Source organism: Ixodes scapularis, unplaced genomic scaffold (assembly GCF_016920785.2).
Source record: "Ixodes scapularis isolate PalLabHiFi unplaced genomic scaffold, ASM1692078v2 PGA_scaffold1__304_contigs__length_218370807, whole genome shotgun sequence".
NCBI lineage: Eukaryota > Metazoa > Arthropoda > Arachnida > Ixodida > Ixodidae > Ixodes > Ixodes scapularis.
The window spans coordinates 113,370,131-113,398,025 of NW_024609846.1; the positions used below are offsets into that span (position 1 = coordinate 113,370,131).

The following is a 27,895-nucleotide window of genomic DNA, read 5'->3' on the forward strand; positions in this document are numbered from 1 at the left end:
GATGCTCTACGTAGCAGGCAGTCCAAATTTTTTTAATATTGTTCCATTCCTTTCTCCTGCTAGTTTCTTTAAAGACTTCTACTTTTCTACGGACAGCTGAAAGTTACGACAGACCTAACGAGCCTATTTGTTGACATTCATATAAAGAGAGCCCCACAATGTGTACAGGTTATGTGTGAATTTGTAGTGAAACTGACAAATGTCAGTGTAAATTGGAGAGTATAATTCTCTAGATAGCGATCAGATGTAGATTCAATGTGCTGTCAATAGGTGTTGGATACAGATGCATCTTCTTGGCTTGCAGATTAGGTGCGGGTGTCAGACAATTTGAAAGCGTAATGCTGCTGCTGCTCAAAATACTAACTGCTATATGATCTCTCAATGGCGCAAAGTCTGTCTCTTCAAGGAGTCAGCAATTGCCCCGCTGCATAAAACTGAAATATGTTCCTCACTTATTTTATAAAAATAATTTGGGTGTGTTGCGAGTTCATGGAGCTCTAAAATGTGTTTCATCCTCCAATGCGAAGCAGTACTCCAGGCTCGGTCAACGATTATTGAGTGGTCTTGGTGCCTCGTCTTGCATGGTTGTTTCTTTGCCAAGTTACACTTTCTGTCATTGGTTCAGCCCATGTGATGCTTTTGGTGACAGGTCGTAAACGCCAAAAACGCAAGATGAATAGCCTTTGAGAATGCTTTTGTGGCTTGAATGCACAAGGACCAGATTCTCAGTTCAAGCTTAAAATTTGAAGCATTAAAAAAAAAAAAAATTGAATATTTTGGACCATGATTTTAGCTAACTCTAGGTAATATCTGCAGTTACACTCTAAATGCGAAAGTCATTTTGCAAATATAAGGTCTTATTCAAGACAAGTTTGCACTTGACAGTAAACTCTCACTTGAGCAAACATTGGTTTAACAAATATTTCAGAATAATGAACTTTAAAAAATAATATGGCTGTTTTCCTATGCATAAATGAAAAACGAATTTCGGAATAGCGAATATTTCAGTTCAACGAACTTGATCGGTGGACCCAGGATTATTTCTGCACTCAGTTCAACCAAGTTTTGTGCTCTGTAGTGCTGACGTAGCCAGTGCCTGCCGCCCTGCCGCCGCCTCTGCAGCGGCGGCGTATTATCACTGGTATTTATAGCACCGCCTAAGCAAAGCGGTGGTGCGGTAGACGAGAACGAACCACGTGGTTTTTTCTGTTTTTTCTTTGTCATCGGTTCCGTTTGGCCGTCTTAGTTTTGGGTAACAACAGCAGGACAGCAGTTTATGCGTCCATTTTCGTAATGAGTACGATGAAACTTAAGCGGTTGTCTCTATTAGACAAGCTCAAAATCCTTCAGCGTCTTGACAACAGTCAAAGGCAAGTGGACGTTGCAAAGAACTATGGGATTCCACTGTCGACGTTGTCAACAATAGTGAAGCAAAAGTCGAAGCTTGAAGGAGAAACTGCGTTAAATCCCATTAGGAAACGACTCTGCATGGGATATTTCAAGCCAGTGGATGATGCCGTTGCGATATGGCTTCGTCGCAGCAACAAGCTGTGCCAGAGGAAGTGTAAAAAAACATAGACTCTCTGGACAGCTTTGTTATGTCATGCACTTTAAGAGCGCCGGTGCAAATGAAAATTACAAATTTTTTTTCAAAATGAGAAAGGCAGCAACGTAACTGCTATGCACTTTGTATATGTCGATGTACATGACTCCATAAATTGCATTTCGCACTTTTGACTGTATGTATGCTGTGCCCTATGCTATTCCATGTTCTAGTGCAGTGGTTCTCAAATAGGGGTGTGGACCCTTTGCAGTCCGCGAAGGCATTCGAGGGGTCCGTGATACCCTGCCTCATCAGTCCAGCCCGGCAATAAAAGTTGTCTTTTTTCAGGTCGAGAAGAAATATTTCAATTTTAGGGCGAGTTTTCTCATGCGTATGTAGATATGAGAGGTCTACTGCACATTAGCCCTTAGTTATATCCATTGATTAAATCGTTATTACATACCTTTCCCCTCCCTTCACTGCGAACGGGGTTCTCCATCATCTCTGCCTATCCACAAGGGGTCCACGAAACACCGATGGTTGAGAACCACTGTTCTAGTGAATATATTCAATTTGGTAGACTTTCACGGGTCCCTTGAAGTTCGCTCAAGTGAGAGTTTACTTTATTTGGAGCTCTACATACAGGTGATTTCAACGCCCAACACCAAGAGTGGGGCCACCAAAAAATGAACACCAGGGGCTTACGAACCCAGGAAGCGGCATATGCAGCCTGCTTAACGCTTGCCACTGATCTAGACTATCCAGCACACTGCAGCCTTAGAGCAGACCAGCAAGACACCATCCCAGTTCTAACTTGGGTGGACGAGGATTTGGTGATGGAATGGCGATGCAGGCCAGATCTCATGGGTTCAGACCACTACCCTATCTCGCTCGAGCTGGCCATGGGCAACTGCACTGCACGTTCGCGTCAGACCAAGGCAGTCAAATGGGACGCGTTCCGGAAGCCGATGGCCGAATATGAAGAAGGTGTCCCAACCACACAATGACTCAACTGGGCAGCACAGGCGGCTACGCGGCACATAGAAGTTGCCCAGACAATCCCGACCCCGGACAAACATCTGGTCAACCCATGGAAGGCACACGAGCGTCTACAAAAAATCCACCTGTCGAACGGTTGACGATGCAGGGATCTCCTCCGGGTACGCAACTAGGCAGCACAGGCCCGTCTGTATGCCAAACGGCTATCCTGTTCGATGCGGTACAAGCGCTGCGAAACTTTCGACGAGCACACCAACATTCACAAATTATGGCAGACCCGTCAAGCGATGTCTAGTAAGTGTGAGACTCCAAACATTGCGCGCAACATACAACTAGCTACCGACCTGACACCAGAAGAGCTTGAAGAAGTCGCTGCCAAGGCGTTCTTTCTGCAACCTACCACTGTGCCAGACCCAAACCTCTACGAACGACGGCAAATGGCTAGTGATCAAGGCCCCGAAGCTCCTTTTACCATTCAGGAACTTACCATGGCCCTAGAAGACGCCAACAGGCACAGTGCCCCGGGCAAGGACGGCATCACTTAGAAAATGCTTTGCAATCTCAACGAGCAGGAGAAGCTCAAGCTGCTGGGCGAGATGAACGATATCTGGCGGAACGGTGACATCGCGGCAGCCTGGAAACATTTGGTTGTCTACCGCATTCCGAAACCGGGCAAGAAGCTGAACAGCATCAGCAACCTGCGACCAATTTCGCTAATGTCAACACTTTGCATGCTCCTTGAGCGCGTGGTGTTGATTCGGCTCACCTACCACCTCGAGGAGGAGACTCCCGGCTTCTTCGATGCGGCCCAGACCATCTTCCATTCTGGCTTGTGCACGCTGGACAGCCTTCTTCTGCGCAGGTTGGTAGGAGGTGGACGTCGGGGCCGACTCAAGACCCTTGGCATGCTGGTGGCAGTGGATCTAAAGAGGGCTTTTGACACGGGGGTGCGCTTGGCGATGTTGACGGCTTTGGAGGGGGCCGGGGCCGGCACAACAATCGCCAACTTCATGGTTGTTCCTAGCGGCCCGTGCATTTGAAATCAGTTCCGGCTTGAAACAACCCAAGACCTTCCCGAACGCCAGAGGAGTATTGCGAGGCGCCATCTTGTCACCTGTTCTTTTTTAACCTAGTGATGAGGGGACTTGAGGTAGAACTACGAAAGATCCCGCACCTCAGCCTGACATCCTGTGCGGATGATATCACACTCTGTGTGGACCCCAAGGGCACACCATGCAATGAGCTTTGGGCACCGTCGATCGCTACCTACCCTTCACCAGCATGAAGCCATCCCAAGAAAAGACCAGCTTCCTTATTTTGGGTGGTCACGACGTCGAACAAGCTAAGGTCTACCTCATCATGACCGGAGACCCCATTTCTCGGCCGTCCGAAGGGTGGGTGAGGATCCTCGATGTTCCACTAAGTCAGGTTTACAGACCAAAAGAATGAATCCGACAACTCGAGACAACATGGCGCCAGCGACTCCACTTGATTTGCCACATAGGCAACCGTTTCGGCAGGGCCGGCGCGTGCACCATCAAGACGCTGTGCTACCATCACATCCAAGGCCTGTTACGGAGCGGCGTGTTTTGCGTTGAACCGAACACACTACAAGCAGTTAGAAGTTCTACACTTTGAATGCTTGCGAGCCATGACCAGCCTACCAAGACATACCAGGATTGAAGAACTCTATAGGTACTCCGATCTTCCACCCCTCGAAGCCTTCATCGAGGTACGCAACGACGGCCACTGCTACGCCGGCAGAGCACAGAGGCGGGGAGAGGACTCCTCGTTCTCGTCCCGTACCCATCACCTCCAGACACACCCCAACTTCCACGACTACTGGTACCGTGGTGAGATGTCCTTCCTCTCCAGGAAATGCAAAATCCAGGACCACCAGGCCGAGCGCAGGGCACAGGCATCTCAATCAGATGAAAAATGCAGTGTTTACAGATGCAGCCTGGGACGCCACCACCCGAAGGAGCAAATTAGCAGTAACCTCACCACTTTGGAACTGCAAATGTGTACCCCAATATGACTGCCAACCAAGCTCAAACCAGCTCGAACTCCGCAATCTTTTGTGCAGTACTCACAGTGCACAAAGAGACGCGTCAGGGACTATGGCAGGTGTGTGAACGTGTTGTCATTCACACACACATAGCAGGGAAGCCATTAACCGACTTGGCAATACCCCTCGGATTGGGACACTCATCCACAGTATCAAGAGCACGAGCCTCACGCTTTATGAGCACCACAGAGTGGAGGTGAGGGTCGACTAGGTGCCGGGACACGCGGGCGGCATCGACAACGAAGCCCCGCACACGTTGGCGAGCGAGGACGACCGCTCTGTCCTGGAATCATAGATCGTGCCTGCAACAGACGACCCCGATTCGGCCACCCGCATTAGTGGGGCCAAGCAGGACTGAAGACACACTTTGAAGGAGCAAATACCAGTCAGCAACTACCCGTTGCAGCAGCGACTACTGCGTGGCGCCCAGATTCTGATCCATAAAACACTTGCGGGAGCCTCGCTCACAGAGGACATCCTCACCAAATGGCGAACCTACTGGAGATGCACACATCAAACCCCTGTTGACAGCGAGGACGATGAACCACAAGAGGGAACCAAAGCTACCCGAACAGTCACGTGCTCGACGTGCACGACGGGGGGCTGGCCAACCGTCGAACACATGCTATGGTTATGTCCTGGCTTTCATTGCCTGAGGAATCAATACCTCCAGCCTCATGTCACATCTCTGCAGGAACGGAGCACCTCTGGTGACGACAATCGAGCCCATGACACTCTGCTTTCCCTCTGGGAATCTTCACGCGAGGCGGGCATTGTCCGTTGCTAGTGACAACAATTTTTATTACGCTCCTTTCATTACCTAAGCCAAAGTGCCATCCCCCTTTTAATAAAAATTTTTTAATTCAATTCAATAACATGTATTGTATCACCCTTCCTACTGTTGTAGCTTATTGTGTTCAATTCGGTTGCCTTCGGTTTGCAGGTGGGATGTACAATATGTAGACCATTCCCAATATTCCTTCTGCTGTAAAATGATGTAAGGGCTAGTACCTGAACCACTTGAGCTGGAAGTTTTCTCAAAGGTGTAGTTTACAGTGATGTGATTGCTGCGCCAAACTTCGCTAAGGGGCTAACCCTGCTACATCCTGCTACATTTTGCGGAAATATGGGTAATCTGCGCCAAACCTGCTCCAAAAAACCAATTTCGGTCGCCTTTCAAAACCGAAACTAAACTGAGTGCCGTGATTGAGCATGTGTGAGCTAGGTGGTGCAAGCGGCCGCCCTACACAAAGCACCCTGCATCAATTGTCCATCCGGTCTTGCATGGTTTTCCTACCGTCTCGCGTTCTCGTCGTGTAAAGTCTCGTCTCGCGTCTTTTTTTTTTTTTTTTATATTTTCAACGATAGACGTGGGTGTGTGCGGACGGTCCGACGCTAGCGTGCCGGGTACCAGCCATGCCACCATGCTGTGAAACGAAGGCACGTTTTTGTGCGGCAGGAGTCACTTTATGAGCTGAAGCACTCGCTCCTGAAAGCAACGGTTGTGAGAAAACTATATTTGGTCCCTGCCTTCCAGTCACTGTGGTCGCGCGACGTCAGATCTTGCCTTCCCCACATAGCTGCAGATATGGCGCTTTCTAAAATGAAACTAAGTACCGCCGCATGTTCATCAACGTTCCTTTTCTTGTTTTAATCATACGTTACTAAAGAAATCCCTCTTTAACTCAAAGACTGTTGTGTCGAAGTATTAATTACCTAGGTTTCTCTCGGTGGGCTTGCTTTCGAGAGGTACCCCGCTACTTGAAAAATCTGCCGTGAAAGGAAGTTGTTCAAGAGAAGTGAGCTAAAGCAAGGAAGGCAATGCCTGCACGCTGAACCCGCACAGCGCGCTTGTTTGTCTCAAGTTCAGTCATTGCACAAAGCGCTCCAAGAACAATTTGACTGTGGCTCGCGATGTCTTGCGCGTCGATGTGCTCAGGTTCTTTTTTTTGTGTGTGTTTGTGGGTGTGTGTATGTTTAGCTCGTACTACCTTGTTTGCCGACATGGCAAGCACGTGCCGCTGGACCGTTTTTTGTCCTCTGCTCGACAGTTAAGGCTGGTTCACACATTTGCAACAGTTGCGTTTGTATGGAAGCGAAACGACTGTAACAACCAAAACAACTGTGACTCGTGGATTGCTTCGCGGAGCTACCCCTTGTATCGCTCGCCATGCTGTAACACTTGTCCCGGTGACTTTGTTGTTACGGTCGTTTCCGTTGCATGCGAACGCAGCCAACACAGATGTGTGAACCAGCCTTTACATTTTGCGTAGAATTTTGGGAATCTGTTGGCGACAGAGCAGAGTGGCATGATTTTGGTTTCGATCGAACAGCCGTTGTCTCCGCTCGTGCGACGAAGCGCACGCAACTGCAAGCCTACCGAAGTTGCCCTCACGTGCCTGCAAACATGATAGCACGACAGAGGCACCAGCAGGACGCTTGCAATGCATTGTATTATGTTTGCTTACTTCTGACGAAAATCTGGCACGTCGGGAACCGGTAAAACGGTGGCAAGCGGTTTTTCGGAATTGCTTGGCAATGCCTACGGCACTGTACACTTGTGGGATGTCTCAGCAGTAAAAACACATGCAGCGAGTTCGTTCGTCACATCAGAACACAACACAAAGTGCCCTTTGCCTGTACAGCACCTAAAACAAATATTTTTATTTTGCTAAGAATATCTGCTCTAAAAGCCACTTTTGCTGCTCCAAAACACTGTCTTGGCTGCTCCAAAAGCCACATTTGCTGCTCCGAAACACTGTTTTGGCTGCTCCGAAAGGTGCTCCAAATTGGCTTAAGCCAATCACATCACTGAGTTTAGGACTTTGCTAGCTCTGTAAAAGATGAGAATGAAATGTTTGCAATTCTCAGCAGCAGGCAGTGTTGAGAGCAGATTGGAATTATTGTTTGCTGTTGCTTTTGAGAGATGGTGCCACACGTGTCGTCTGTTTCTGTTTCAGTTTTTTTTATGTGTCCCAGAGATTGTAATGGTGCTGACTGCCAGGTTTCTGTTGTGTGCACAGCACCATTCTTACAGGACCTTCCAGGGCTTCACCTGCCTGATGCAGATCTCGACCCGCAGCTCAGACTATGTGGTGGACACCCTCGCCCTGCGTCATGAGTTGCATCTGCTCAACGAAGTCTTTGCCAACCCCAAGATCATCAAGGTAAGATGTGTCTGCCTCACTAACCTGCTCATTTCGTGCCACTTTAAATGCTGCCTGAACTTTATTTTCAGTGCCACCGTGGGCCTAATGGCTGCATTTATCTGCTAGAGGGCTATTTCTCTAGTCCATTCCTTTGCAGACCCTAGCACGCCCTTTAATGTCAATCTTTGGGCCACATCGTTGTAGGGACTGCGGGTAAATCTCAATTGGCAAAACAGTAAACTTAGCAGCATTCAGTTAGAGTAAATTTTAATGCGTTTGTAACAGTGTGTGCAGAAATCGGAAGTTGTTTCATCATGTGCATATTGTGGCCTTCTTTGCTACCCAAAGGTTATGCCTTGTCAAACCCACTTCATAGCTCTCTACATTTGCAGCTATGGTGAGTCTGTCCGATGACTGCGGGTAGATTCTGGGGGAGGGGGAAGGGAAGGGAAGGGAAAGGAAAGGAAGGGAAGGGAAGGGAAGGGAACGGGAAGCAAGCAGCAACAGAGTAAGTCTGTGAAAGACACTTCGATTGAGTGTTTTGCCAACATGCTTTCCCGAAGGCAAACAAAGTCCGAGATAATGGCGCTGCCTCAATAGGCATATCCCGAAAGGGGGAGGGCCATGAAAAGAATGCCGAGGTCAGTCGTGGAGAGCCTCTCCCGGCGAGAGTTCCTGGTCGTTGTTTCGGGCCGGCTAATGTTGCTCGCGGGAATGGACGTGGTCTGTGGCTGACGGTAGTCGGTTGACTCCCCAGAGGGGCGGACATGCCTAAGTGAGATTGTTCTTGAAGGGTGTTCTGGTGGCATATCATCCAAGAGGGACGAGCGAGCACCGTCCTCAAGGGCGTATGGTCTTGTCTCGCATCCTGATTGCTCCCTGACATGGTGGCCCCCTACGTCTGCCTAACTACATGTGTGGAACACTCCTTAGCATGTGCATTACCATTCACAAGGTCTGTAGGTTTCTACACTGCTTTATTGCATTAGTGCCGAGACCAAGAGGGGTTCCTTGGCCATCGGTCAAGAGAGATACCGTATTTGCACGAATATAACGCAAGTTTTTTTCTTCGAAATTACGTGCTCCAAAACGCTCCTCGCGTTATATTCGGAATCGAGTTCAGCCACGAGGCGCGCGAGCCTGGAGAAAGCCAGAGGAGAAAGCCATCCTTCCGGCTCAATGCTAGATATCCGGTGGGAAAAGCAGTGGGGGTGTGGAAGGGAATTTATTAGCTATTGGGCCACGTGAAGGGGAGAATAGAAAACATAAAAAAGCATTTTTATCGCTTTTGTGTTTGTATAACGCGCGCACGCCGCAGAAACTCGGCGCTTGTGCGTCATGCGGGAATGCGGGCACTGGCCATTTCGAGCCAATCCAAGCCGGGCCGAGTCAACACAAGCCAAGCCAAGACCACCAACCGCGTTTACGCAATCGTGGAACATGAGGCATTTGTTTATGAAGAGGGACGAGAACAAGAAGTGTGATCGTGTATCGGATTCAGTAGTCTTTTTTCTGCCTGCGCATTGTTTAGTTTCTGCTCCAGAGTGATCTGGGCCGGTTTTCTCGAAGCGATGGTAAACCCATTTTGGTAAACCACGGTGCCTAGGAAGGGAAAAGTACCTAGGTACTGTAATAAACGGCTGGATATAGAACAACAATAATTATTTTTGATTGGGCAATAAGATGCGTCATCTATTGGTGAAACAAGCCAGTCATTTTGTTTATCATCTTTTTCCGCTGGTTGTCATCGATCTAGCATGGTATTTTAAGTCAAAATATAGTAATGTTGTACTTGAAGACCAATTTATTTGCTTCACATGGTACGAAGAAATTTTAGCTGCTATGCTAGAGTTTGTCGAGGAATATTCGAAAGTTTAAGAAACATTTCCTTCGATATGTTTCGCCATAAACAACGCATAACTTTCCCGTGCGCCTTCCAGTCTGGCAACGCCGGTGCTGTAGTCTCATTTGTGTTCCTTGCAATGCACGTTTCTGTGATTCCTGCTGATCTCAACTGTTTGCCCAACCGATCCACCGGTGACGAGAAGCCGTTAAATTGGCCATCGGGGATATGTAGAAACCTCGATGCTGTCGGCATACTGTCGGCGCACTGCGAACAAAAAAACAGTACAATGTCTCAGCTGTTCACCCGGAACGAAGACTTTATTGAGGATAACCCCCTTTCTCCGCAAAGTAATCGCTGCTTACGAGTTGGCGTGCATTGTGTATCTAATTAAACGTCTTAGTATAAATATGTACCAACACTCGTTCGCAAAACGTTTTTTTTTACTCACCATAAAAACACTTGCAAGGCTTATGTACCGTCATATGTCTTGGATCCAGGACTGCTGAAGAGTGATGCGTTCGCGGAATGCTGCCGTCGGTTAGTTTAGTAGTCCCTCTGAACTATCGCTTTGCTTGACGTGCTAATAGGTTGATGGTGAGTCATTAATATAACAGCCAGATCGAAATGAATGTTCAGCAGAACCAAGCCCTCATTACGCGACGCCGCGGCCATTTCGCTTCTAGGTACTGCTTCTCCCTCGGCGCCCCTGCTCTCCTAGTCACGTGACCTGGAATTCCCCCTTCTAGGGACAATAGTTAACTTTAAACCACGGTTCGCATTCGAGAAAACGGGCCCTGGTGTTTGTGTGTTGGTGCTTCTGCTTCGTGCCTTGTTTGGATTGTGGGCTGCCGAGGAGCTCGCAAGAAAAGAGAACCACCAGACAAGCAGGTGCCGTGCTGCTGCTTATCTGCGTAGTCGCCAAGTGGATTGTAAACGGAAGGACCTGAACAGTGAGGATGAGTGTAGTCAAAACATAAACTGATATTTCTTCTATTTCCATTGACTTTTCACATCTGCCATGCCCCCGAGTGCGAGAAATTGGCGCGGCCTTGGTTCGCGTTATAATACATAGTAATAATATTTTGTTTTCTTTTTGAGGGCATCAAAACCGGCCCTCGCGTTATATTCGTGGTCGCGTTATATTCGTGCAAATACGGTAGGTGTTCCTTGAGATGGATAAAGCTCGAGAGCCCCTGCCCCACACAATGAATGGTGACCAGCAAGCCAGTATCGCGAGTGTTTTTTCTGTCGGTGAGAAGCACCTTTCGACTGTCCTCGGAAATCCTCTACCTCTAGTGACAGGGAAGCGGCTGACTTGGATTGGACCATGCACCGTCACCGGAGTGTAGGATATATATATAGGCATGGACGCCACGTTCGTCGCAGCAGCCAGATAAAGCCCTCTCCTCGCCTTGGTTGCAAGCGGCGCCACCAAATAGCTTCTTGATGTGCGGCTAACGGCATCTTGTCGCAGGCCCGGTTTCCCACGCTTCTCTGTGGGAGACACGCTCATTTATAAAGTCGTCTTCTGGGTGTACTTCATTAGGTAGAACTTGGCTGTTGCACTATAGATGTTGCTTGGACACAGCTTCATCATTTACCTTATTTTTGTTCCTCATTGACGGTAAGATCAATTTTATGAACATGTCGAAGGGGAAGGTTTTTTGGCACTGTGTTCGAGCCATCATCCGTCGAGGTTGGAGCAGACGTACCGAGCAGAAAGTGTGCGCACCCGGGTGGCACGGCAACGAGACACTTTTCTTTATTTCTTTCTCTCCCAGTTGTGGTGCCCGGCATGTGGACATGCTGTCGGCAGTGGTCGCTCAGATGCGTGGCAATAGGACTTCGTTTAGGTCCCCACCTAAAGAGCGTCTCATACTCAGGTGCTGCACGGGGCGGACATGGACGTGCTGTGGCTGCAGCGCGACTTTGGCCTGTACCTGGTGGGGCTGTTCGACACAGGCCAAGCGGCCAGGGTACTGGGCATGGCACACCTGTCCCTCGCCTTCCTGCTGCGCCACTACTGCCACCTTGACACCGACAAAAAGTTCCAGCTGGCTGACTGGCGCATACGGCAAGCCTCTCCCAATATCGGGGCAGTATCCGGTCGTCACCGACGCTATTGGATCTTTGCCGTCGGGGGTCCGCCCATGGGTACCACCGTGCAACGGAGAAGATCTTCGACTGTGTTTAATCTTTGGGGTGGTCACGCTCTGTAGTCTCTGACAGATAGGAAACGGCAGGGAGGAATTTCAGTTGTCGCACCTCCAGCGTGCACTTGCTACCTTCGATGGTGTTTGGGCTTCTCATGAGCCTCAAGCATGCATGCTCGGCCAAAGCGCAGCAAAAGGCAACGACTGCGTGCTGGAAGCCGGGCGTTCCAAAGAGACACCCCGTTCTCACCCTGTCAGTAACTAGAGGAAAAAAATAATGTTTTTTTTTTGTAGGTACAGATTCACTACTAGTCATGTGAGACGCATCACTCCATGCCAAGCTACAAGGCATGACGGTGTTGCATCTTAATCTTGCATGACTCGACATGAGAAGCCGTGTCTTGTGGCATCACAATATCAGCACCGTCGTAAGATCTAGTAACATAGAGTGTCAAGCGGCGGCGTAACGTCCCGTCACGCGTCCACCATGCGTTGCGTCAAGTCGTGCGACATTGCCACATGGCGTCGCGTCGGGTGTCTCGGCGCAGTGTAAGGTGGCATCAGGTAATGTCGGGCTGGCACTCTCGAAGGAGCTCCTCGATCTTTGTGTCCTGCCCAGGCCCCTGCCCCTGGAGATGATCAAGTATGCGAGGGAGGATACCCACTACTTGCTGCACGTCTACGACCTGATGAGGCGGGACCTGCTGGCCAAGGGAAACCAGCTCAACAACCTGCTCCACTCCGTGTTCCAGCGCAGCAAGCAGGTCTGCCTCAAGGTCAGTGGCCGTTTCTTTGGGCATTTCCTTTGCTCGCAGGTTTATAGTTTGCTTCGAAGTTGGTTGCCCAGTTTTAATCGTTTAGTTAAAGTTCACAAAAAATGCAGGGTGAATTGTTTGCTTTTAAATGTTTTTTGTACACGCTGTAGTCGTTGACAGTTCACTGACACCCCAAATGTCGTACTTTTTTTTATTGTCTAAAACGATGCAAGTTGCAGTCATTGACACGCAAAAAAAAACGCATCGTGAAAAAAAAATTTCTTGCGCGCACGCGCGCCTTTTTATTTTTGCTGTTTGATTTTCCCGCCTCCCGCCTCCTCGCTTCTTTTGATTCGTGACATTAAGAATCATAAAATTTAGAAGCTTTGTAGGCGACATTTCTATAACATTTAATAACGACAATCGTAAAACATGTTTTTTAACGCAGTTGCGAACGCACTACGGCCCTTCTTTTTGAAATACCAAAAATCGGAGTTCGTTGTGGTGCCGTCTCCTGGATTTGTATCCTCCAACGGAAAATAAGCGACACCGCTCAAAACCGGTCCGCCGGCGCTTGCTCGTTCCCTCCTCGCTTTGGGTCGCCATGGCAACAGCAGGGAGTCGTGAAAGAAAGTGGACTCTCAGGGCTCCGCAATATTTGACGTCAACGCACCGGCGCGGATCGCGCGGGAACTTCGAATTCGGCATTTGGAAATTGTTTTTTTACTTTTGAATTCCCAAATTTCGAATTTTGAGGTTAATGTCCTGGCATCGTTTTTAATGGTTTCGGATAATGAAAAAATTATAATTTTGATGTGTCAGTGCCCCTTTAAGGAACACAGGGCTTGGTGAGTTCCAAGCGTCTTTTAATTGCTCCACAGCCAATGAGTTTGCGACACTAGCTGATAACATCGCTAAAGAATGGATCACGAACAAAAGAACCTGCAAGCAATAAGCCTCGCCTGGCATTCCTTTAGTTGCCAGTGACTATTTATATAACAACACAGACTAAAATGTCACCGGTTAGAAGTTTGGTCATTTAAAAGGGATAAGAATGATAGCCAATCGTCCTGCTGTACCGTAAACTGCAGCATCCGCAATAACCTGCGAGTAGGAATGTTTTTCAAAAGATGTGGTGTCTACCGTAGCGACCAGTTTGAACAAGTAGCTTTTTTTTTGGTAGAAGTCTGTGCTACCAAGTCGTGCAACCTACAGCAACCAGAATGGAGGAAATGTGCCTCATTATAACTCCTCTTTTGTTCAAAAAAAAATATGTATATAGATAGATATATTTTTTTGATTGTTGACTTTAAATTAGCTTGTAAAATTTTTGTTTATGAAAGAGTGCAGGCTTGAAAAGCAAAACTAACTTGTTTTTAATGTCCTCCATAGAATTTCAGGCTTTTGAAATCATGAAAGATTTGTCTAATATGCTGGGAGGTCCGGAAGTTCATTTATTGTCATGGAAGTGTAATGCTAACCTGGTCATTTGCTCCTCATTTGTAAGTTTACTTATTCAGTACTTTTAAAAAATGTTGATGCATTTCTTCAGGTGATAAATCTATTTTTTATAACACTCATAGAATTTCTCAGGTTATCAAGGTGTTCCTGAACCACCTTGATGATATCATCTCCGTCCTTGTAGGTTTTTATGCATGCATGGGAGCTTGCTTTTGTGGAAAAGCTAAAAAGCAGCTTAGTACCAGATCAGGATAAAGAGGTGGAGCTTGGACCATATTGACACTCAAGGCCCCAATGAGAAGGATCATCTTTGTCGCACATGAATGACCGACGAAACAATTTTTGGGAGTGTAAGGCAAAATATATTACTCACTGCTTGAAGAAGTGTGTTAACATTAGTGGCACTGTTTAAAAGGACTGCATATGTAAGTGTCCACAGGAAAAAAAAGAAAGGACAAAGTGTATATAACATCCCTGTTAAATTGGCTGGACTTTTTTTTTAACCCTTCCACATAGTAAACATATCGCCGTTAGATTTATATTTTCTCAAATATTATTCTTTGCCAAAAGTAAAATTAAAAAAAACTCGTACCCCAGTTGGTACAGTGAACGACATGGATCTAAACAGCATTCAGCTAAAAGTCAGAGCTGTGCTTCACAAACTCCTCTCGTTGCCATCTTCGTCGCACCGTTTTCATGCTTGGGAGAATGCCGTGAGTGGGCCTTGAACCATTTCATACGCTTCTTCACACATTATATGCATACGCTTTTCTTGATTGGGTGAACAAATGCACTTGGGCATCTTGGTTACGAGAGTGGCCATCATAGCCACGTAGTGCTACCAAACGCTTCTGTTCAAGTGTTGCCTGGCTGGCTGCTTGCAGGAGTGTGGGATTCTATGGTTACTGACAAGATGAAAAGAACGGAGTATCTCCTTTAGATGTTCTGCCTTCAGTGAGATTGTGCACATTCTCATGAGACGCTGAAGTGTTTTCGAAGGTAGGCAACTCGCACTGGAGGCGGGACAATTGAACAACCTTCCTGCCATTTTCATCCTATCAGGAACCATAACTCTAATCGGAATTGTTTGAGCAAGGAAGACTGGCATTTTTTCTTTCCGCAGCGGTATGAAAAGCCACTGTACACGGAGGACAGCTACCTGGAGCTGTACCGCAAGAGCAAGAAGGCCTTCAACAGCAAGCAGCTGTACGCCCTGCGGCACCTGTACTCGTGGAGGGACCGCATATCGCGCCTGGAGGATGAGAGCACGGGGTATGCTGGACGTTTTGTGGCTTTTTGGTTGGGGCCAATCAATCGTACAGAAAGGAGCTAGTGTAGATTAACATAAAGGATCTAGAAATGACAAAGTGCTGTGTTTAAAAGCTGTTTTTTTTTTTTATTATTATTATTAAGAGTTTTATTGTGCAAAAGAACTTTTGTACAAGAGAAATTCACACCGCTAGAGAAGGCAGCCTCAATAGCCTGCCCTTTCCCTAGCTTTATGTCAAAGTGATTTTTTTTTTCTAGGTATGTGCTGCCAAACCACATGATTCTGCAGATTTCGGAGATCCTGCCGAGGTGAGTTTTTCACACCAGATCGAGGGCGGTTGCTTAATATGGGTGAAGCTCTGAGCAGAGCAGCTGAGTATCCTGGAAGTTCAGCTGTCGTGTGCTCAAGTATTACGTAGCTTCGACTTTAAAAAAAATATGCTAAAAATATGTTTATGTCTTTACAGACAGCCATACGACATTGTGTCATGGTTTCTAAGGTGTTGTTTTCTTTCTTTGTGGTCTAGGGAGCAGCAAGGCATCATAGCGTGCTGTAACCCATGCCCCCCTCTGGTTAGACAGAACCTGAATGAACTTCATTCTATCATTCTCAAGGCCAGGGACACTCCACTCAACCAGAAGGTGAGAATCCCTGGTAGAAGGCAGGTTTTGAGACCCCTTCTGTAAGGTTGCACGGGTAAAACTAGTGTGTTTTCACTCGAAAAGCACCGGGCATCCACGAGGAAATCGCGCCCTGTTTTTCGCAGTTTTTGACGGTGGACCTCGGTACACTTTTTCCATTATAAGTCCCCCGCTTGAATCTGTGCCCTGATGACGTCATGAAAGTCATTGGGCTAGAGCTTCGTACGGAGCTCCAGCCCAACGACTTAAGCTTGTGAGCAGCGTTGGGGCCCGAGGAAGTTCAAGGAGGTTTGTACAATGCGGCGACCTTGGCTCGTGAGCCACATTGGGGCCCGAGGAAGTTTGTGGAATCATGGTTTATCTGCCGTGACCCCAAGGCGTGCCACACAAACCGGGGCCCCCTACTAGACGTTTACGGGGGCTTGTTGGGTTAGAGTCGACTGGTTCTGACTCTCCCCACCACCGGGCCAGTTCATGTGATGATGCCACCTGGATAGGTGGCGAAACGTTTGTGTTGTTATTTTTTGTTGTTGTGTTAAGGCCAGAGTAAACTTATTTCATTATTTTCTGAGTATATATACTTGTACTTTACTTAAAGTATTCTGGTACTTCTTTAGGAAAATACAACTTCCGACTTCAAAGTATATATCCCAATTTTGGTCTTGTTAAATTTGTATCACCAAATGATGCTATGTCAACAAATAAGTGTCTTACGAGTTCACTGAGTTAAATAGTTTGTCAACGAGAGTATAACACCTACACTGTTGCCATTTCTGAAAACAACTGATGCACCCCCGATTACCCCTGGGGCAATGCATACCCGTTTAAAAACACAGCATAGGGGAATGAAAAAGCATCATAAAATAATATTCGTGATGAGCGTGTTGGTTTAAGTCCTATTCATCTAGTGGAAATAATAAAAGGAGAAGAGGACTGTATTATAATGCAATGAAATGCAAAGGTGCAAGCGAGCTGGACAAGAATGATGAAAACAATCCCTGGAGAAGGGGAACAAGAGGGACAAAGGACTAACACAAATCTCCAAACACAGCTAGGTGACTGATGCGCGACCAAAAAAATCCGCCTGGCCCGGGTTCAATACTCGGACACTCAATACTAAATACTAAGGCAGACACTCAATACTAAAAATAAACAAAAAATATGATACCCATTTGTGGGTTCTAAAAAGCTGCAAATACGTTGATTGAAAAAGAAAAGTAGCACAGCCACGTGACTTCCGGTAACTTTCCCCTTCCTCTATATTTCTTCTTCCTCCCCAGTCCAGTTTTGGTGTCTAGCAGTTGCGTTTTTTTACTTTATTGAAGATATATGTTACGCTGTAGCAAAATATTGATTGGGGGTCTTCTGACTCCATAATAGATTGCCTGGCAAATCATAAACAAAATATTTTGGAGGGTGTGAGTGTCCCTTTAATTGACAGCCTCTATTTTATTGTATTAAATTATTCTGAATCTCCACTAACGTCCGAGTAGTTTGGTCGTCTGCCGGCAAGGTCAGAGGTGCAAGCAGAACTGCTGGACATCCGGGGGCTCATCAATGAGCCACGCTCAGTGATGGCACATACATCGTCAAACAACGCTGAAAAGAACCTTTACTCCTGCTTTTTTTTCCTTCTCCCATGCTTTGCAATATTGCCAAGGCCGATGCAAGAGGGCTGAACTTGTCATGTGTGATGCGGCTAAGCTGCACTTTTTGGGCACAGGGCAGTGCCCATTCCCGGGTTTCGTGCAAGGCGCAACTCCAACAATCATGGTGCTTATTTTTTTTACTTTTTTTTTTTTTACTGATATTTAACATTTTAGGTTGTGGCCATTTTTGCAAAAAGAACTTGCAACTTGCCCTTAATTAACAAGGGAAGCATTCATTTTAAGGACAGATCAATGTCATAGAAACATTTGCAGGATCTAATTTGCTTTTGTTTGTGGACCCTATGTGATGCAGAATGAAGCTTTGGACGTGCCTTTCGAGCCCACCCAAACGGACATTGACCTGGACAGTGTCTTGCACGGCATCCACGATCGGCTCCATCACCAGGACGCTGCCCTCTCCTTGCCCACGCTGCTGGGTGAGCCAGTTGGTTTGTTTGTTTAAGTTGTAGCATCAACACTATTGGGGGTTGTGTGGTAGCAAGAGAAGAAACTATATACTCAGTTTCATATTTAGAGTAGAATGTTTCCAAAGCTTTTTGGCTCAAGCCTTTGTCTTGATTGAGCTGATTGAGCCTTTGATTTGCATGCGCTCTTGGTAAATAAGATGCAGATGAAGCCACACTCTTGTGTCAGTCATATTTAGGCTATTGTGTGCTAAGTATGAAAGGGTATAATAGAATGAGCTTGAAAATAAATATATAATTTCAGCACTATTGTAAGCAATGTCAGTAACAAACAGAAGCAATGCCAATAAAAACGGCTAATGTAGGATGTGTTGGGACTATGAGAGAAAGTTGTAAAGTGATTTATTTGGCACTCATTCAAGGGCCAGGGATGGTAGCAAATATGTGGAAATTCATTTCAATTGATTGTTGCATTGGAATGGCAAACATGACTGGAAATTTCAGAACTACTATCAATTTAAATATGAATGTAACTTTTACAGCAGTAGCTGTTAGTCCCCTTCCCGGCAAAAAAATGCCCATTTACGAACGCAGAACTCCACTCCACAGCAGAGGCACTGCTCTCCCTCTCCCCGTCGTTCTTCACAAAGGCTCTCTCGCTTCCCCCTTCCTTACCCCCTGTAAGCCGCCACAGTTCTTGCTCCGGCGACATACGCTTGCCCTTCTCCTCTCCTCCCTCTCCCCCTTTGGCAGCCACTGTTTAGAAATACCAACGTTGTCGTGCTGTGTGGACACGCTCCCTCGCCTCCCCATTGCCGCCTCCCAGGTTCCGTACTCGTGTACTCTCCGCGCCTTTACAGAACAACTCGCATAGATACTTTCGCTTCTTCCACCGCCGGTGTGGTTACAGGCACCCCCGCTCTAAAAGAGTGCTACAGAAAAAGAAAGCATGTCTCTGTGTCCTTCTTGAATGCATGCAACACTTCGCACAGTCATTCCATCAAAGCACACATCTCCCCACACATGTCTCCTACATCAATTCCACTGAAAGCAAAGCACCCATTGCAAACATTGTACAGCATGCTGGCTGAAGGAAAATCTCTCAACATGCCTTTTCACAATGTACCAGCTACCGCTGTCATTTGCCGCACACTTGGTCGTTTGCAATTTTTTTTGGCTTATTAGAAATCAATGTTTTATGTTAGAATGTCAAATATTGTTTTGGAAAGTGCACAAAATAATTTGCACCAGAACGTCTCAGCTCGAAAACATAATTTTAATACACCTTAAAGATTCACCGAAAAACGCCTCAAAATGATAGAGTTGCTCAAGAAGCTAAGTTCGTCAAATTTTTAGAGCGCAGCTCTGAGGCGCCCGTTTCCGGCTTGAGCGGCGTCAGCGTTGCCGTTGACGTCGGCGTAACTGCGCGGTGCATTGTGGAAAATTTCCTATAATGCAACACGCGAGACTCGTGACGTCATGAGGGTCACGTGACCGCACGAGGGTCATATGACGTCACGTGACCGCATGTCACACGTTGTATTATGGGAAACGTGCCATGATGCAATGCGCGGGGAGGAGGAGAAGGGAAAAGGGTGGGAGGAGGGATGAGGGGGAGGAGAGGAGGGAACAGGAGATGAGGAGGACAGGAGGAGAGGGTACGGATCCGGAGGAGGGGCATACCCTCCCCTCAGTACACTCCCCCCCTCCCCAAGAGCTGCGCTCTAATCCGGCGGTGCGGGGAGTTGTAAACGGCTTTCATTTTTTTTTCCTCTTTAAATATAAACTCAAACAAAATAGTGTAATTTAACTCTAGTAGATCAGTTTGCGTGAGTTGTACATTGTATTTGTTATTCCTGGGGCCCTCAAAGTTGCGTGCACGCGCAGTCAGGAAAGCCGTTTCGACCTCCTTTCAGACGCAATTTTTTAGCACAAAAACAAGGGAGTATCTTGCAAAAGCAAGGTCTGTTTCATTGTGTGGATATGTTTTGCTACCTCATATTAAAACTTAATTGAAGACAAAATATAGACATGACACTCGATGACTGTCCTCATTTGAACAGACCCTAATCATAACCAAAGAGGGTTGAACTGTAGTAGTGAGCTAAATTTCCAAGCCCCTTGAGCTAGCCAAAGTGCTCTGCTTCATTAGTCATTTCTATGAGTATTCCAGCGCAAAGCAGAAGCTGTGAAGCTTGATGCACGCACCAGTGCGAAGATATGAAGCTCGACACAAGAGCACTGGTGCAAAGCAGTACAGCTTGACGTGAGAAATCTAAAAATCCTGATGACGTTATTCATAATGTCCTAATCTTAGAAAAGCTTGAATACAGTAAAACCTTGTTATAGCAAAATGGGATATAACAAACAAATGGATATAACAAAGGAATGAAAATTCCCCTTGCTTGCTAATACTAGTGGGAAGAAATGGACATTGGCTATAACAAACTAATGGTTATAACAAAACAATTACGACCGCTCCTTCAACTTTGTTATAACGAGGTTTTACTGTATATTGAATGGTCCGCAAATTGAATAGCGAGCACTATTCACAAATTCAAAGTTTTGAATATTCCCAGATCTCTAATAATTATTTATTACTCATGCCGAATTCTACAGTGAAGCCGTCATGCATGGTCTGCTGCAATGGGGGCTCGGATGACTGAGGGCAGAGAAGACATGCAAGCAAATGGCACCACCTATCTAGTCTGGAAGCTTAGGTGTTTTGGTGCAAAATTAAGTGATCTAAATATTCTATAATGAAATGAGCAATGTTGTGCTGTTCCTAAAGATTTTCTCAAGACTGAAAATTGTTGTTGCAATGGTCGTAAGTAGTACTGATTGCTGTTCTTTTTTTCTCTCTTTTCTTTTTCAGACGAGACGGGAAAGCTTAGCGAGGATGCACTACTCAAGCCAGCTGAACATGTTTCTTGGAAAACAGCGCCAATACTTACTGCCTTTTTGAATGACAGAAAGGTTTGTAATGGTCCCAAGTCATTCATTGTTACTTGGGTTCTAGTTTAGTTCGTTATTCTGCGGGGGTTATTTGTAATGCATTTACAGACACTCTGAACTATAAATTTGATGAGTTGTAAGATGAAGGGAGTGATTTAATTAAGAACCTGCGGCAAATACATTTTTAGAAATTGTGCTCATCACTTTGAAATTTTATCAAGAGGTAGTATTTCTGAAGTGAGGTATTTTATGCAAAAAATGCTCGGTGTCTATAGACCATTCCAGAAAAGGATCTCTGGAGAGTACTTGTTTCAGCATTCATACGTATGGTGTGTGCTTTGCTCATTTCCCGAAGCGACAAACATGCACATGTTGAGCCGTGGAGATCGCACAGTGGTCTGGGGATTTGTAAACATTGGGATGGGGTATAGACCGACACGCTGTTTACAAACAAGCCCGCGTTTGCCCACACCAGGTGTGGGCACTGCGCGTGCGCACAAACCGAATTCGGGAGGAGGGAAGCGTCGGCACACGCGCAGTGCCGCCCACAGCGCCACCGCAGCTGCGTGACGTCAGGGCCGTGTGTTGGTCTATACAGTTGAGTTTGTAAAGGAAACATCTGCATCTAGAGTGGGAGGGGGGTTGAGAGATGGTGTAATGAGGATTTTGAGCCCGATTGAAAAATAGTTTAAGGCTTAGCCTTTAATGCTTGTGCTTTGTGTTGGCTTTCAACCACCCGAAAGAGACGTTAAGACGATTTTCTGTGCAGGCTTCGAAGAGGCCAACCAGCATCCCAAGTGGAAGATCAGAGACAAGCTTGGTTCTTCCATATGAGCGGGTCAGTCATAACAACACATTTTACTGTATAGTGCTCGTCTCTTTTTCTTTTAGTGGAGGTTTTGATTAGCATCATTAAGGCCCATTCACACACTTGCGACCTCTTGGAACCGAGTGCCTTGGAACCTCTTAATATCTCTTACGACGAGAGGACACACTGGCACCGTCTATTGGGTAGCAGTGTAAACTTGGCAATCCAGCATAATTGCTATTTCTCTTGCACATTATCCTTTCTTTCTTGGCTCAAAAAACTTTTGTCAACGTTATAAAATAGCCTTTCTCATAGGTATTAAGCCTATTTGACCTCGGAAATCCCGCGTAACCTTCACTCTTGTGAAATGCAGTGCCAGGGTTACCGCATAGATGGCACCAGCGTGCCAGTGTGTTCTCTCGTCCTATGAAATTTTGAGAGGTTTCGACAGGTTTCGTCTCTCTCGATCGTACTCGTTTGCAAGTGTGTGAACGGGCCTTTAGAGTACACCAGTGATGGAAGTGCTGCGCCATTTGCACCAAATTGTGCCATCAACGAAATTGCGCTAGATCTCGCGACAAAGCGCCATTTTCGCTAAAAACTGCGCCATACCTGCGCCGAGGTGGGCTTGAAGAAAGCAGAAAGTAAAAGTATTTTAATACTGGTCGGTCCTAATATTCAGAAGAGTAAAAGGAAACGAAAATGGTATAAATATGTATTTCAAGGCATCTCTACCCACCGTATAGCGTGTTTCGTCTTAGGTCAGAACACAGTCGAAGGCTCGGAGCACATACAGTCACGAACACACACTAAAAGCGGGCATTCGCAGCGCTTGATTGGTTTAGCCAATGAAATAACACATACAGATAATTGACGAAGGCCATGATATCCTGCTTTCGACGCTGCAAGATTGGTCTTATTGACTCGTAGCGTTGCCAGCGCTTTGACTTAAGATGAAACGAAGTGTAGAGGTTGCTCTCAACTGCGCTGGCCCCGTCATCGTCTAAATTTCCAGACGATGTCGGCAATGTCAGGAGCTAAAAGTCACGAGAAAAATTGCAAGGTATTGGGATGGCGGCTACTGTAACAAGACGGACCCAGGGTCTTTTACTCCTGATGACAAGCATGTACCCGGAAAAGAGGGGGGGGCCAAGGGGGTTGGGTTCCCCCCCCCCCCCCGAAATCTTCCATTTTGCTGGGGCCTCCTCTCCCCCCTCCCTCCGCCTCATAAAGCATTTTGTCATGGGCGCACCCCCCCCCCATCCCAAACAAAAACCTGGCTGCGTGCCTTCCTGAGGATATCACTTGATTATTATGTCTGCCACATGCCTCTATGGCATGGCTACAGTCTACCATGGCACTTTCGCCGCTTGTGTCAAAGTTTACGGCCTCAAACCAGCGGCGTGTACGCGCGTCGAGCTTCACCGCTTTGCACCGGAGTGCTAGGAGCAGCAGTTGACATGGGAGAGCACATGAGTTAGTGCGATTGGCGCGGTCGACCTTCTTTGGTCTTGACTGTAGGTTGACATTTATGTTTAAAAGGATGTGCCATAAAAGGAGACAAAGTGTGGGTTTCTGTTTTAATAAATACGGTAGTCAAGGTAGTTCCCGTGCAGCAATCAATCGAAAGGGCAGCGAACTTCGACTCGACTCTGGTTCGAATGCCGCTAAAGCGCAGTGCCTCTTTTTAGAGCACAAATGTATAATTAGTTTGCTATATTAGAATCTCGAGTTCGGCGTTCATAAATCTTGCGGGGAAATGTTTTAATCTATAGACTTTCAGCAGATATGCTGATTTTTGCTGACATTTCACAGGAATTTACGGGCCAAATTAACTACTGAGTGTAAAAGTGGGGAGGAGAGAGGGATTTTATCTCAACTGAAGTGTTGCTCTGTGCTTACTTTTTCAGCCATTTTTTTTAATACAGATTGTAAATGGAACTTACTCTGACCTCAGCCTTATTTCTAAAAATAGGGCAGTGTGATTCTTTTTTTATCTATTCTTATTACACAAAAATATAAGTAATATTCTTCAGTATAAAACAGGAACCCTCGATCATTTTCAAATATGAACTCATGTAGCGATGCAATCACGTTTTCAATTTACGTGCTAACAGACATTGGCGTCTGCTCCAAAACCGTCAGTGGCTGATCCAAACCAATATATTTTGACTGCTACAAAACCTGCTACAAAAGGTCCAATGAGTCTTCCATCACTGGCACACTTAATAAAAGACAAAATTCTGTAAAGAATTCTTGAAGTTCCACCATTGTTACTTTAATCAATTAACTGTCAAAAAGATACCACTGCACTATGTATGAATTGGTATTGCCAAAACTATGGCCCTTGGTTAAATGCCTCTGGTCCGGAGATGCCACTTCTTGGGAACTTATTTCTGTTTTTGGCATGTGCAACCAACACCTTTGATGGATAAGGGTGTCAGCGTTTTGTGGAGATAGGTGATCTGTCTAAAAATGGGGGTGGGCATTGAATTGAAATATTTGAGATTATGTGCTATAAATTAATTTATAAGTTATAACTGTTTTAACCGTAAACCGTGGTCTATGAATTGGAAGTGGCCAACAAGTAGAGCATCACAAAGTACCTACATTCAATTAACAAAAGAATGGCACCATGTTGTAGCAGTATTTCTCTGTTTGCTTAAATCTGGCTGTTTTAAGATTAGTATAATCTTTGGTATGCAGGCGGTAAAATTTTTCATTGTCCTCAGTATTTTGCGATTCTATGCCCAAATGATTTTGTCCCTAATCCTTCTGCTTACCCTGTTGCATATCTTTTGTTTGCATTGCAGTATAAGGCCGCTTTGAAGGAAGGAGGTGTCCAAGAGTCCGCCCCAGAGGGTCAGGGAAAAGCAGTCACTGACGAGGAAAGGCTGGTCAGGGTATGTCTTGTTACTGTTGTGGTTTTTGAAGCAGAATGATTTTGCGGGCTTATTCCAACTCACTAAGAGTTGTAACAAAAGCATGCTAACATGGCCTTACGGCAATCATGGGATTGGTGTCACTATGGGACACATGGTCAAGTGGTTTGTGCTATTATGGGTTGCATGTAGGGTTCCGCGTTTTCGGTTTTTATTTTTTCAAAATTCGGCATACTTTTTTCAATGTTTAATTTTAAAATTCAATTTTTTTTTTCTTTTTTTTTTTCGGTGTATATTTGTTCCCAAAAAAGTTTACCGTTTTTTTTGGTGAATATGAAAGAAACACAATCGGACACCGGATCAAATGATCCTTGTAGCTGTGATATTTGTGATCACTCAAAGAATAACGACACATATACATGCGTCGTCTTCGCTACAACTTGCATCAGGAAACACCACAAAATCGCAGAATTCGCGGGCATAATCTTCAGCGCGCTTCTTTTTATTTCCCATTCTGACGACGTGACCATCTGAGGTGATGGTCACTTCGTCTGGGGTGATGGTCACCGGAGTGACAAAAAAAAAGTTTGAGAGAGGCTGTTAAGAAAGTATTAACAGCTTTCCTCGATGTCCTCTGAAGTGCATGAAGCGAAAAACCTTCTACTAGCCCACATCCAAACTTTTTTTTTAGGACGGGGAACTTGACACACTAAGTCGGGCCACAGAAAGGACACAGATGTCCCGTGAAGGTCCATCCAAGACCTCTTTCGTTGCATGTTGAACCTTGGAAGAGGGCAATTACGAAGGCGTCGCACAATGTCAAACCTTGCAAAGCCTTCTCTTTTTCTCCCCCCCTCCTCCACCCATCTCAACGCGGCCCTAAAAAACATACCTTTTTTGGTTAAAACCGAATTTTAGGAAACGGATTAGACAAACTTTTAACGGTTTTTATCGGTTTAAGCCGAAAACGCCGAACCGACAAACTGACCTTTTTCAGTTAAAACCGAATTTCTGAAAATGGATTCAGCATACTTTTATCGTTTTTTTTATCAGTTTAAACCGAAAACTCTGAACCCTAGTTACATGGTAGGTCACACGACGTGTCATTCTGGTGTCACATGACCATGTACCTTGACTTCACGGTGTTACAGTACCCCGTGACACTGTGATGTCATGTGATGTCACCGTGTCACGTGACACGACAACGGGGTTGGTGTCACATGACCACCGTCCACTAAATTTAGAGGGAAAATATTATGTCGCTCAATAGTAGCACCTCAAGTCTGCATTCTGCATGAGTTGGGCTTCATACGTAGGATCAGGGTGATTAATCTTTTCGGCAGGCTCTAATTAAAGCTTTTCTTGGTGCACTGGCTCTGGCAAAGTGTAAATAGTTATGAGCCATTCCACCCTCAACAAACTACAATCTACTCTCATTTACAGTAATTCGAAGTTCATTGAAGCAGTGAAATGCTTAAAATCAAACACTCTCAATTAAAAAGGAAGACATGCAAATCATACTCCATAGGGGAAAAACCTTATTTTAGCCTGGCTTCATTGTTTTGCTTCAGAAGTGCTGAGGAAAGCATGCCCCACGCCAACCCCGCTTGTTGGCATTTGTCCTCGTCACAAAAAAGAGCTCGCTCGCCGCCCTGACGCTGAGCATTATACTTTGATGTAGAGACGTTTTGTGATATTGACGTGGATGATCAAGAGACAACACAATTTGTGCTTACTAATCTAAAGTATGCGATGACAATGGAGTAGAATAATGATTGCGACCACTTAGCTTTTAGCCCGCCAGCACTCAAATTATTGGCTGCGTTGCAAAAGGCATACGTGTGCAAGGTTGATCTTACCCTGTACATAACATTATGTATGGAGTTAGATGGGACAATCCAGCGCTTGTCCCATCCTCTTCTTTTTTGGTGTGGTGTTTCTGGTTGTATCATAAACCAACTCGCCTGTTTCGCCACTTTGTTAGGTCTCCAGACAGAATCAAACGAAAAAGAAAGAATTTAAAAGAATTTTCTGGAATTATTTTCAGGTTCCAGTTAAGTCTGGCTTTTCGTTCGAGGCTTTTGGTGTTTGTGCTGAGAGTGCCTTGTCAGATTTAGCACAAGCAACGCTTTTGGGATCAGTTCTGTAGAAGACCATCTGTATCACCCTGGGGTTTTCCAATTTAGTGTTTGGGCGAACACAGCTTTGATTGTTGTTTTCAAAGTTTTTTTAGGCTGGTTTTTGGAGGTTGTCTTTCTTTTGTGTTAGAACTAGGTTTCTTTTTTGGTTGTCAAGTTTTTGTGAAAGACATGTAGGGTTCTAGAGGTCACAGCTCATAAAAGTTCCGTCTATGAAAATGTGTAACAAAGTGTTGCTCTGTAAAGGGTGTGAATATAGTATAAGAATTAAACATTTTTCTTTCACTCTCAGTTTTTTGTTTTTTTGTCTTTTTTTATTTTGAGCAGTTTTACAGTAGGAGCCAGCTCACTTGCACTTTTAAGGCTAGTTCACGCAGTTGTGTTTGACAGTGATTGACTGTTGTGCTTCGATCACTTTTAACAAACGACTTAGATCTGGGACGCCTCACATCTGCATATACAGGGGCCCCGGAACCGGGGGGTCATGCCCCCCGATTCCGGGGCATGACCCCTACGAACCGCCCCCCTCATGTTTTTTTCGTAGGGGTCATGCTCCCCCGACGCTGAAGGCTGACCCACAACCCTCCCTTAATGTAGTCGGAGCAACATGCTACCGCGCCTTCCAAGCTTGAAGCAGAATAAGAAAGGACAGCGACGTTTTGTCGGGACGAGAATCGGTAGTAAAGCTGATACCCCTGTTAAGTGCTGGAGTAAACGTTTCTTCTGAGCCAGCCTTGAGGTGCGCGTATTGGTCACATCATAATCACTGGCAGCGGGGGTGGGGACAGCTTAGGAAAGGCACCTTTCTACCATTCCTTGTCATCGGAAAGGGGGAGGAGGCCTCCCTCCGGCTCTGGATAAGCCTCCCCAAACGTAAAACCTCTTGCCGCTGTAAATTGGTCTCTGGCAGAGTGCTTCGACGAACAGCAGTCCGGAGCATATGTCCTTGGAGGGACTGCACACTCTCTTTGACGAGTTTTGCTTGGGATCGGCTCTTTCAAGCACGGCCATGCCAATACCGTGCCAATTAAGCGCACTGATGCCATAATGGCCGGAGAGGGTTCAGAGCTGGCCTAGCATGGCCAGCTCTGAAGCGTGAAGTTTCTGCACGACGCCTAGACGCGAAAAGCATTTCTGCCATCCGTCAATCATT

General features: G+C 46.0%; 1 protein-coding gene across 1 annotated transcript in view; it reads left to right on the forward strand.

Annotated features, from left to right (window-relative positions):
• The window catches only part of LOC8033624 (exosome component 10), a 55,408-nt gene that overhangs the window by 14,718 nt on the left and 12,795 nt on the right, over nucleotides 1–27,895 (forward strand). Inside the window, exons 8-17 of the mRNA XM_029968100.3 lie at nucleotides 7,634–7,777; nucleotides 11,489–11,679; nucleotides 12,378–12,534; nucleotides 15,098–15,246; nucleotides 15,502–15,552; nucleotides 15,771–15,885; nucleotides 17,848–17,971; nucleotides 20,835–20,935; nucleotides 21,684–21,752; nucleotides 24,536–24,625. Coding sequence (XP_029823960.3) covers nucleotides 7,634–7,777; nucleotides 11,489–11,679; nucleotides 12,378–12,534; nucleotides 15,098–15,246; nucleotides 15,502–15,552; nucleotides 15,771–15,885; nucleotides 17,848–17,971; nucleotides 20,835–20,935; nucleotides 21,684–21,752; nucleotides 24,536–24,625 — 1,191 coding nt within the window. The remainder of the gene's footprint in view (nucleotides 1–7,633; nucleotides 7,778–11,488; nucleotides 11,680–12,377; nucleotides 12,535–15,097; nucleotides 15,247–15,501; nucleotides 15,553–15,770; nucleotides 15,886–17,847; nucleotides 17,972–20,834; nucleotides 20,936–21,683; nucleotides 21,753–24,535; nucleotides 24,626–27,895) is intronic.